Source organism: Sceloporus occidentalis, unplaced genomic scaffold, assembly GCF_023333645.1.
Source record: "Sceloporus occidentalis isolate IW3139 unplaced genomic scaffold, rSceOcc1.0.p SCAF_134, whole genome shotgun sequence".
NCBI lineage: Eukaryota > Metazoa > Chordata > Lepidosauria > Squamata > Phrynosomatidae > Sceloporus > Sceloporus occidentalis.
This window is the reverse complement of record NW_028317114.1, coordinates 1,755,950-1,768,898: the sequence shown is the minus strand read 5'-3', so window position 1 is coordinate 1,768,898 and position 12,949 is coordinate 1,755,950. Positions and strand designations below refer to the sequence as shown.

Here is a 12,949-nt window from a genome sequence, read left to right as displayed (position 1 = left end):
TTGACAGTCCTAGAGCCCTGCCCCCTGTGGGAGGGCTCATGAATAATTGACAGCTGCCTTCCACAGCCCATTTCATTACAGTCCCGGAAACCTAGTATTGCAAGGCGGCCCAGTCTGCGATTTACCGCGCCCCTTATACTTATATCGTACTTCGATTGGCTTGTCCTGTTTTGAGCGGCGTGTTTTAGCCCCGCCCGGCGAGCGCCGCAGCGCGTCCGGCTCCGGAGCGCTTCCAGTTGAGAGATGGCGGCCACTGCAGGTAGATCCCGGCTGCTGCTGCTGTCAAGGAGTGGTGGGGGGCTGACAGCGGGCTTCCCCGGACTGGGTGTCAGCAGGCATCGTCCTCACAGGACGGTAAGTGACCGAGAACGCTTTTCCTGACTGGCTTCAGGGAGGAAAATGTCTACATTATATCGGGACCAGGAAGGAGCTGGCTGGGGCGGGGTGTGTAGGAAACTCCTGGCTTCTGCAACCATTACCTTGGTGTTCTCCCGATCTTATCTGCCCTTATAGTGGGAGGTGACACCCTCTTTCCGCAGGGTAGCCGCACTCTGGGCATTGGCTAAAGACACTTGCCTTGTACTGAAAGTGCCCGTTTGTCTGCATTGCACTGGGACAGTGTGCCTCCTTCACCTCAGTTGTACAAAAACCCGCAGTGTCATCTGCAAATCTGAGCAGCCTGCTGGGGGATCCCGCACACTTAATCTGACATGTGATCCACTAAGTGACCAGACTTGCGCCCCCTTTGCCCTAATGAGGAGCACCCTCTGCCACACACAAGGGACAAACTTTGTGCATCAGGACAGGGGAAATGGTGCAGTGACTGTCACAGCGGAACATGAGCCTTAGCACTTGTAGCCCCTGGATACCGTAGTCACCCCAGCATAGGGGCAGTTACTTAGCTTTTCTGGGTAGGAGCTGGTAGAGGGAGGATCTCCAGCATTACACGCAAACCCTGAGAGAGGGAATGCACCTTTTTCCCACCCTTATTCCATAAAAGGGCTTTTCCTGCAGTTTTCTGTAGCACATACTGCTCAGCAACTAGTCTCTGGGATATGGCTTTATACATATGCTTTTAATCATAGAGTCATACGCGCTGGATGATTTAAAAAAAAAACATTTTTAACATGATTTCTGATTTTGACATATAAGGCATGTTGGGTAAATCATTGAGTGATCTCTAAAAAAAAAAAATAAATAAATAAATTTAATAATAATAAAATATATATATATTTTTATTGTGTATAAAGGGATTTTTTAGGTCATTTAATATTAATTGGTGATATTAATAATGTAATCTGGAGGAGTTTAGGTTGTATGATCACATGCTCCATTCCAGTAATTTTTTCGTATTTGGTATGCGTGTGTATATATATATATATATATATATATATATATATATAATGTAAGTATGTAATGAGCCCTATATTTGTTTCCGGATGCTACACTTTGATGTATGTTACTAATGGTGTGCTCTTTATATTATGGCTTGACGTTAAATTTGTAAGGTGCTGCGTATCTTTGGAATATTGTGGAAATGGGATAGTGCTTGTTCAAATGTTTTATTTTCAGTCTGAAAAAACACATTTGTGTATCTTTTTTTTTTTTTTTCTTCTTTAACCTCCTGTCTTAGATGACATACTGAGTCAAGCCATCATTCTTAATGGTTGTATACCTTGGTCCGATCCTTTCCTCTTCTGTCATGTTCTAACACTAAGTATTCACCCAGATAGATCTAGACCTGTAGGTGCGAGATGGATGCATTGCTTCTGTGATTACCTATAATTGTGTGGCTAACCCTTGGGTATATTATTGACATTACTGCTTATCATAATTGGTACTTTGTCTACCTTGGGGTGTAAGTGTCATAGTGTGTATATCTTCACCAAGAAAATGCAGGTTACTAAATTCTAGTAATTTTGAAGAGCCTCTACTTTTTACATTAAAACATTTTTCTAGCATTTTCTCTTTTAGAATATGTGTTCAATTATGTACTCTGCCATTAACCATAATAATCCTATTATAATATATTTTGCATCAATAGATACCTTTTTTTGCAAGCATTGATGGCTGTTTTAATAGTAAACTGAACAGGTGGCAAAAGCGACTTCACTCCAGTGCTATTTTTGGTAGGAAGCATCTCATTAATAAAATATCACATTGTTAATACGGAATATCTTTTTGGAGACTTATGTTACTGAATGAGCAGAAATCTGTAGGCATCTGATGGAACCGTTGGCTTCTGTGGAGCTGGCAGGAAGTGTATTGCAAGTAGGATAAGAGCAAAAGATGAGTCAAAGCCGTAAGCTGTAAGCTTATTAGTACTTTATATGTTTTAATTCTGCTGACAGCCCAAACAGTACCATATACAGTATCTCACAAAAGTGAGTACATCCCTCGCATCTTTGTAAATATTTTATTATATCTTTTCATGTGACAACACTGAAGAAATGACTCTCTGCTACAATGTAAAGTAGTGAGTGTAGAGCCTGTATAACAGTGTAAATTTGCTGTCACCTCAAAATAATTCATCACACAGCCATTGATGTCTAAACCTTGCCAACAAAAGTGAGTACACCCCTAAGAGGAAATGTCTAAATTGGGCCCAGTTAGCCATTTCCCCTCCTCGGTGTCATGTGACTCGTTAGTGTTACAAGGTCTCAGGTGTGAATGGGGAGCATGTGCGTTAAATTTGGTGCTATCGCTCTCACACTTTCTTATACTGGTCACTGGAAGTTCACGTGGCACCTCATGGCAAAGAACTCTCTGAGAATCTGAAAAAAAGAATTGTGGCCTAGGCTATAAGAAGATTGCCAAGACCCTGAAACTGAGCTGCAGCACGGTAGGCAAGGCCATACAGCAGTTTCACAGGACAGCTTGCTGAAGACAAGCAGACTAAGGACATGGATTACTGGAACCATGTCCTGTGGTCCGTTGAGACCAAGATAAACTTATTTGGTTCAGATGGTGTCAAGTGTGTGGCGGCACACACAGGTGAGAGGAGTACAAAGGAATACAAGTGTATCTTGCCTACAGTCAAGCATGGTGGTGGGAATGTCATGGTCTGGGCCTGCATGAGTGCTGCTGGCACTGGGGAGCTACAGTTCTTTGAGGGAACCATGAATGCCAACATGTACTGTGACATACTGAAGCAGAGCATGATCCCCTCCCTTTGGAGACTGGGCAGCAGGGCAGTATTCCAACATAACGACCCCAAACACACCTCCAAGACGACCCCTGCCTTGCTAAAGAAGCTGAGGGTAAAGGTGATGGACTGGTCAAGCATGTCTCCAGACCTAAACCCTATTGAGCATCTGTGGGGCATCCTCAAACGGAAGGTGGGGGAGCGCAAGGTCTCTAACATCCACTAGCTCTGTGATGTTGTCATGGAGGAGTGGAAGAGGACTCCAGTGGCAACCCGTGAAGCTCTGGTGACCAAAAATTATACAAAATAATGGTGGCCACACAAAATATTGACACTTTGGGCCCAATTTGGACATTTCCACTTAGGGGTGGACTCACTTTTGTTGCCAAGGTTTAGACTTTAATGGCTGTGTGTTGAGTTATTTTGAGGGGACAGCAAACTTACACTTATACAGGCTGTACACTACTTTACATTGTAGCAGAGGGTCATTTCTTCAGTGTTGTCGCATGAAAAGATATAATAAAATATTTACAAAAAATGTGAGGGGTCTACTCACTTTTCTGAGATACTGTATCTCCGTATTAGAGATGGGGATATCCTGCATGTCCTCCAAGATGGAATACATTGGGACATACTGTGAATACACTAAGCAGGAGTGGCGCTTGCATAATAAGAGGCAAAAATATCTTATGTGTGGGAGTTCTATATGTTTAACTGTCACCAGAGTAAGACTCTGTGATGGATTTGTTGAAATGTCATAATGCGATATAATGTCAGAATTCTTGGACACCAATTACAGAATATTTTTAAAAATATTGGGTGTAAGAGATGGGTTAGGAGCCTGATGATGAATGTACGTTTTTACTGAACAAGAATCAAGTCCTGCACTACGTGCAATGTTCCATATGTTGGCAAAAGTCTAAAAATCATGCTAGATCTTTAAAAGAAAATATTTACTTACATCCTTCAACCTCTAATTTATCTACCTCCCTTAGACTAGGTTTTGGTACCTCTGTAGGGATGATGTTGGAGGTAGTCTTTTTTATTATTATTTTTTTCCTAGCATACTTTATATAAACTATTACAAATATATATTTCTTAATCACCTAACATTAATTAGCATTAACTGAAAAGGCTTTTCCAAAATGCCAACATCTTTTGACCTGTATGGATTCCTCTTACTGCTACAAATCTGAAAATAAAGAACTAGTCTTATTTTGTTGCAGAACATTGTAACATTATTCCACCTCCACTCCTCCCAGATTGTGAGTTTAAAAATAGTTGTGTATCCGTTTGCAGCATTGCCAATTGTCTTCGGAAAGCTGTCTAGCTGTAGGCTCTCTGACAGGTATGCAAAAGCTTCTGAATGTTCCTCCGGACAGCATCATCAACGTAATATGTTCCACTGAAGGTGGAAAGAAATAAAAATTGATGGATTCTCCTGTATTGCTGAACATGGTCAAATTTGGGAATTTTTTCTTCAATTTTAGAACAAATATCATTTACACTGTTTTTGATGAATGTGAACTGTTCTGTTCATCTTAAATACAGTATCTTGTGATTCCTCAGATTTTCTATACAGTCAGACTGTTGCCATGATACGGCTCCTGTTACTAATATGGAGTGCTACAATTCCTGTTTAATGTTTCCTTTTTCTAATTAGGTTAACAATGCAATCCAACCCTTCGGTGTTCAAGTTGATCTTTGTGACCATAACATATCTCAGATTTCTATATTTTCTATTGTTTTTTGGGGGGTTTGTAAACCTGTAACTTTTCTGAAATCCTACACTTTTGAGATCTAAAATGTTGCAGACTCTTGTTGTTTTATTGGTTTTGAACTAGGTTGGTCATCTACAGATTGTTTGTATTATTATTATTTACTTTATATCGCGCCATCAAATTCCGTAGCGTTGTAGAATAAATACGTGTGTATTGCTCTACGTGGAAAGCAGTTATAAATATCTGCTTTTTTTTTTGTGGCACCTTTATGTAATGTCATAACACAAACTAATAAGAAGAATAAATGTTATTTATGATTTTAAAACTATCATATTCCACGGTGCTGTACAATGAGTACTTACACTTACACTTGGTACTTGGGCTTACACAAACAAAGTACAGGGAGTTGGCAATATAGTGTCTAATCAAACATTTTGTCAAGAATTTTTATTATTAGTATTGCATATTATGTTTTGTTATTGCAATCTACAGTTACATTTATTAAGAAAGCCATGTATTCCACTGGTTGGTATCTTTTTAATAGGATAATAATACTTCTGATAAGATTTATAAAGGGTCTGTCTGTGGGATTGTCAGAAGTCAGACTTGGCCAATTCTGATGGTCCAACAGGATGTTTTTAATGTATTTTTCAAGAAAATAGTCCTTTCAAGCATATGTTGAAAACACAATTTTGTAATACAACCATATCTTTTTGCATAATGTGTTGTCTTCCTAGCATACCTCCCACACAAGTGTGAAGCAATAAACAGAAACATCAACTGGACATGTTTATACAACATTTTGAACCATCGTGTCTTTACTTTTACTAATAAATAAGGAGCTAGGTCAGCTATAGCATTAATGATAAACTAGCATACTGTACTTAATTCTAAGAGACAGTGTGCAGCTTTAGTCTTAACGCTCACCTGTCGAGTTCTTCCTCTTTGCTGTTTATTTCATTTGCACGTCACTGTAGTGCATTAACACTGTGGCGTCGTTTTCTAATGTTATTATTACACACCCAGCTCAGTTGAATATTTATGTAGTGTGGAAGCAGTAAGTGTGATAGCTGTTGTTTAGGGTGATTTTCTGCTGTGTAATGAATTATAACTGCATTTTCCAGTTTTGATTGTACAAGTTGTGATGAAATTTTGCTTTCTGGCGAGGGCATGTCTGTGTTGGCCTAGTTTTTTTTTTTTTTGTTTTTTTTTATTTATATAGCGGGGATTTTTTCTTTTTTAGATTTTATAAGTTAATAAAAAAGGACAAGTATGTAGTTATGAAGACCGCTGTCAAAATATTTATTTCTTTAACCATTTTCCAAGATTTTGAAGCGGAGTATACTCCAATAACGTGTTTATATCCTACAGCTAGTTGGGTAGTAACGTTAACAGAATAAAGCAAGCTATGCATATGCAGTATAATCCCACTTTAGGGGATTAACAGGGATGCAGTTGTTTTAACCTCCTCTTGTGTACAAGACACTTATGATTATTCCACGGCGTTTATAATGTTATGCATTTGTTCGTTTTGATAAAGAAGCTGTCCCTCATCTCCAAATTCAAATGCAGGCATTTGTAATTGGTTAAGCCTGCAAACTGCTTTTAGTTATCTTGATGTTGGCTTGCTTGAGAATCTGTGTGTTAAAGATAATGCAATGTTGAGTAAGTGCGCGCGCTCTTACTGTCCCTTCTCTTTAATATAATAGGTTTTTATTAAATATACAGCTGATGCTAATATATGCTGTGAACAAATGGAGTTTATTTGAAGTGTGATGTAGAGATAAGGATCTGCAACAACAGAATTTTACCAAGTTTGTTTGCACAATGAAAAAGCTTACTTTTTTGTAGACCTTTGACAAACCTATAGAATCATAATTAACAAGCTTATAGCCTGTGTGCATATACTCTCTGTATGATATATATTATAAATGCTTACATACAGTTGAAAAAAAACTCGGCACATTGTATATTGAGACTGAGTGGGCAGAAAAAAATGCACACCAAGGGTCTGTTTCAAGTCATAGGGGCATTGCAGAAGAAAATCTGAAGTTTTGACCCTCCTGGGACGTTTATGAAGAGTAAGGAACTGGAATGTTGAGGGGTTTTTTTTTCTTCTGCACTGCCACTATGATTTTATTAAATTTGGGACCTGGTGATAAATATTCTAGTGTGTTCTTTTTTTTTTTTTTTTTTTTTTTTTTTTCTGTTCTCTTATTCCTCCTCTCTCATTTCTGTGTCTCTCTTGGTTTTTCTCTCGTTCTTGTGTCTGTCTCTCTGTATTTGTCATGTCTTGTGCGTGTGTGGGTTCTCTCTCCTTCTCATTGTGTGTCTGTCGCTCTCTCATTGTCTTCTTTCTTGTATCTGTCGTTGTCTGTCTCCTTATCATGTGTCTTTGTTTCTCATGTCATATGCACACACAAAATCTAGCATTCTTTTTGCGTTGGCCCTTTTCACTTACTGAACACCACAATTCAGGATATGCTCCTTTTTCCCATTTTTATCTTTCCCTTTATCGTATATCATCATAATTTTTCTCCTACATTATTTGTCCCAAAACAACCTCAATTAAAAACTATACTATGTTTTGTTTTTTTTGTTTTTCCTGTTACAAAGTCAACCCATTCAGTAGTCATGCCTTAGTTCAATGACCTACCTAAGAGCATAACTTTTTTTTTCCTTTTTAATTTTGTACTGTGCATGCTGCACTTTGGCTCTTTGGTTTGCAGCCAACTTTTCATCTCGCTGCTGACAACCACACAAATGCCTTAATGACACAAAATAGAAGAGCATCTTCAAAGATTCAGGTCACTTGTTGTCTTTCCAATTTGTGCATTTTCAGCAATGAACACATTAAACTTCAATTATAGTAGCTAGAAGAAAAAAAAACACACACACACTTTATATTTTCCAATCATTATCTAGGCTTATATGTTAAGTGCTTTCCAAGTCCGTGTTGGTTACATTTTCAGTTTCTTGAATTATAACGAAGATTCTTTTATTCAAAACAAAGCAAGAATTCAGCATATACCCAGAAAATACTAATAAAAAAAATAAATCTAAGGCATCAACGTTGTGGAGTCTATCACACTATATGGCCATATATTGCACCTCACTACGTCAAAGTACCCAAAGTTTGGCGAGTCCTATCTAATATTTCCTGGCTGTATTGCTTACCAAGGAGCTGATTCGGTCCCAATCTTAACCCAAATGTGACTCTCATGCAATTTAAAGCCTTCTCTCGCCACACCTTTGTGGCAAAAGGGGCTGCTCAACCCCAAGGTTTGGTCAGAGCCTGCAAATATGCACCGCAAAAAAAAACAAAAACGAAAGAGCATAAATGCATGCAAATTTAGATTCCCGGATTATAATAATAATGACTGGAGTCTTTAATAGTGAGCCGTGGAGTATCTGGATATGAGGTCCCATCCCTGTGCTCAGTGTTCTAAAGGCACACGGCGCCTTCTAATCCAGACTGAGGGCTGTGCTGAGTTGTTTGGGGAGATTCCCCCTGTAACTGGCCCTCTAAGCAGCCGAATGCTGGGGGGCCAGATCACCCAAGAAGCAGCATGTACGAAGAAAAATCTGGGTCTGTGTAGAATTTGTCTGGTGTCCATCAGGGAAAATCCTAACAATTAGATGCACAATGGACAGTCTTACTAAGGTGGTACAAATAGCCTTTCCAAAGTTGCTTATGGCAAAAAGGATGAAAAGAAACCACATGGTTTGCAAGAAAAATCCAGTAATCTTTTAGAAGCATAGACTTTTGACGCTAGATAAAAACCATTTTGGGCCATCTAATCTGCCTGTTTTTTCTGATGTAAAGATTGAGAACTTAATCTCTCCTTTGTCGTAGATTCGGGAAAGCTTTGTGCATATCCTATGCATGTTTACACACCCTCACTCCATAAACCTACACAACTTCTGATGGAGGCTGTTCCATTTATTTACCACCACCCCCAGTAAGAGAGATCATGAAAAACAGGTGCCCAAGTCCATCATTAAATACATAATGGGACCAGTAGCTAATTGTATCAGTCGTGATTGTCATGTGAAATTATGTTACTGGCAGACAGTATTAAGTAGGGAACTTTCTCGCCTTGTATTTGGTCTTCATGAAGATGTCCGCGGATTATTATAGTAAAACAGGTGGATTGTCTATCTACTTTAAATCTCACGCTGCTTCTGAAGGTGGTCTTTTTGTGACAACGTAACATAACAATTTACTTGGCAGTAAGGTTTTGTGACGATTACTGTTTCTCTTAATCTGACATGTAATTAAATTATGTTTCATTACACCCTCCATAGCTTCCCTCCGATGGTTTGATTCTTACTTCTCGTGACAGATTGTACCCTCGCTTTCTGATTATTTTTCATAAAGCTCTCTTTACAATGATTACTGTTAGCCGCAGTATCTACGGTCATAAAAAAAAATGGCCAGTTCTGATAAACACAGAACGTCTTGATAGTATTGTATTTATTGATCCATGGGCTAAAATGTAATTCATATACTCTGGTGAGCCAGAACAGAAAAGATAATGCATTTTCTGCTTTCAAATAATAGAAGAAGCATGGTTTGTATAAAGACGTATGTACCTACGTATGCTGTTGTAGACGCAAGCAGTGTTTTGCTTAAGGGGAGGGCTTAGTAGGCTCTGTGTTTTTATTGCTTATTTATTTTCAAGTAAAACTAGTACAAAAACCTACCTTTTTATATAACTGTAATTGTTAAATTGTTAGAACAAAAATAATCCATGCAGGATGGAGCTGTGTCTAGACACTGGGTCACTCCATAAATATATGATTCAGGCTAGAGATATCACTAGTGCTGTTGTCAGATGCCGCTGTCAAAGATAAAAAAACACCATAATATTATATAAAGGTATTGTTTTTTAAGGTTTACACCTATCTTAAACTGGCAAACTACCCATGTGCTCAATATATTTTGAAAGTACTAGAGAAGGCTGCATTATATACACTGTGTCCTAACCCCTTAAGTAAGTTTATTTCCTCCAGTATATTTTACTTTAGACTTTTTTTTTTTTTTTTTTTTTCAGAAAAAGATATAATCTTATATTTTATGAAGTCTATTAGCTGAAGGTTCAGGAGATTAGTGTAATATTGTGTTATGCTTCCAAAGTACAATATATTCATTACTGTTATTCAATGACATAGTTTGATTTTTTTTTTTTACGAGGCATACAATGACTTGTAAATGATTGATCCAGATGGCTCAAATTAATGCACTAATTGCAATCACTCTTCTGCCAATTGTCACGTTTAATTTTTTCTTTCTGTAAAGTGTACTTATTGCTTTTTATAGCCGTTGTGTTGCAGCATTGGCTAATTGCTTGAAAAGCAAAGTGATGCAGGGGTTGAAAATGGAACATTAGTGCTGCTGCATTCTTACAGTGTCTTGGCAAAGGTTATGGAAGCATTGCTTTTTCTCATTACAGACATGTATGAGTGCATTACTTTGTACAAATAATCTTGATCTATTTATTTTTTATATTGAGCAATGTTTTTTTATAAGCTATGTGTTTGTTTGTTTTTCCCCCCTTCTTGCTTAATTGAACAAACAATATGTCTTCTTACAATGTCAAAATACTCCTTGGTGTATATACTAATTTATCACCTGGGCCATACGGAAGATTCTGGACAAATAAAATGTGTGTAATATATATGATGTATGTAATTGGTGCATTGCTAAAGTAGTCTGAATGTGTATAACTAAACCAAATATATATTTATGGCCAGTGGCGACTTCAGAAACAATATATAGGGGGGGCATACAAGATACCACAGTCAAACGGGGGGGGGGGGCATTAATAATTTCCACCATTAAATCATACCACTGAAAAAACATATATATATATATTGCCAAAAGTAATGTGCTATGGAATGATACTTTTGTTATTGGACAATACAATACTTGATCATTCAACATGGGAAGCCTGAAGCCACAATTTAGTACGACTAATCCTTGAAATCCTTTAAACAACACAATACCTTAACTTTTCCACTAAATGATTTCAGGGCCTAATATTAGATCCTGCTGCTGATATATATATATATATATCAGCAGTATATATATATATATATATATATATATATATATATATATATATATATATATATATATATATATATATATATATATACATACTGCTGATAGGAGGTATAGATCAACACATTAACACACAAACCCAGCTTTGCATGTATAGATCAATTGAAATTCACTTGTGATCTCAGCACTGAAGGTATAGATCAAATAAACAGAATCAGACATACAAATCCTGTATTTGCAGGTATACAATAATAATATATGAAATGTAGCATTGCAGGTATAGATCAAATAAATACATGGAAACAGCATTGCAGGTATTAATCAACTGAACAAGAAATACAAACCCTGTATTTGCAGGTATACATAAATAATGTATGGAAACATGGCATAGCAGATATGGATCTACAGAATAACACAGAAACCCAGCTTTGCAGGTGTAGGTCAATTGGAATTCACATAAAAACACAGTATTACAGGTATATTTTAAACCCCCTAAATTACAGGCATAGATCACAGGTTGCACACCCCAAAGTCAGCCCTGGCGTCCACACTGCCCACATAGAACCTGGCCAGCACCCAGATGACACACATAAGATTTGCGATCTTTGTCCCATATACACCCTGCCTGTGCCATCTTGGTCCCCAAGGCTCAAACATCCTGCTAGTGCCATCTTTGCCCTTCCACAATTATACATCTATGATACACACAAACACATTAACTCATGCTCTCCCTCATTCAGACAGTTCATCCACATATTAACTCATGCTCTCCCTCATTCAGACAACTCATCCACATATTAACTCATGCTCTCACTCATTCGGACAATTCATCCATTTTAAGAAACTACGCCCCTTGGAGCTTCAAATGAGGGGCTACATGTATTAAGAGGACAAAAGTTGAGTGCACAAATAATGATGGAATATGTCACTTTGGCTAGAAAATATGTTTTTTCTAACCATAGCGACATGTTCATTTGTGTCTTGCGCACTCCAGGTTTGCACTAGAAACACATACAGCCCCTCATTTGATGCGCCAAGGGGTGTAGTTCTTGCAAATGTGTACTTTTTGTACCATAATTTAACTTCCTACGTGAGCAGTAATGCCACGTCAAGGCTTCAACCCTAATTACTGATCATTCACACGCCTTTCATATCTCCATTCGCTCGCAGAAGCACACACCATACTTTCCATACATTCACTCACAGAAGCACACACCATTCTTTCCCCTTACAATCCCAAAGAAATGATGGTAAAGGGAGAAAAAAACCACTTTTACAGCAAAAATAAGTTTTGCAGTAAAAATGCAAGGCGCTCCAGGGATAAGATGGTTACTCACGTACCACACAGGCTAAATGGCTGATTTTATTAATATTTGCAGTTCATCAGGATTTCAAAAATTGCCTCCCTCTACCGTTGGCTAAATTTAACCCCATGATCAAAGGGATCATGGGATTAAAAATTAGTATCGGCGATTTTTTTTTTAAAAAGGGAATGTGACTTTTTATAGCTATATGATCACTGTGGTAACATTGGCTACCACAGTGGATCATTTAGCTAGAATACTTAAACTTTTATTTTTAAAGTTAAACTACTTTATGTTTAAATAATTTTTTTAACTTTTTTTAAATTTTTATTTTTTTAACTTAATATTTTTTTATTCTTTTTACAAGCTATATACCGTTGGAAAGGTGAAGTAATTACCTGGCGTCCACACTATACCGTTGGGAATTACCTTCCCAACGGTATATGTTGGGGGTCTGTAGCTGCTTAGATGCCTGAGATACAGGCATCTAAGCAGCATGCCCCCATACCTCTTTAACTGACAATTGTCAGTTGTTAATAAAGTTGCGCGGTGACGTCATTGCGCGAGACGTCACTGGGCGGATCGAGTGGCCCCGGTGATGCCCTTCAGTTTGAGGGGCGGATCGCCGGGGTAGGTGGTGATGGAGGTCCACAGACCTCCATCAAGGTAGGGTAGTGCTAGTGACGGCATGGTGCCGTCGTTGGCACCTGAC

The 12,949-nt window shown here is 38.0% G+C and overlaps 1 protein-coding gene across 1 annotated transcript in view; it reads left to right on the top strand.

Moving 5' to 3' along the window:
* The first annotated feature begins 243 nt into the window (after positions 1 to 243).
* The window catches only part of LOC149281359 (calcium uniporter protein, mitochondrial-like), a 67,635-nt gene continuing 54,929 nt past the window's right edge, over positions 244 to 12,949 (top strand). Inside the window, exon 1 of the mRNA XM_089499385.1 lies at positions 244 to 354. Within this exon, the coding sequence (XP_089355511.1) occupies positions 244 to 354 (111 nt within the window). The remainder of the gene's footprint in view (positions 355 to 12,949) is intronic.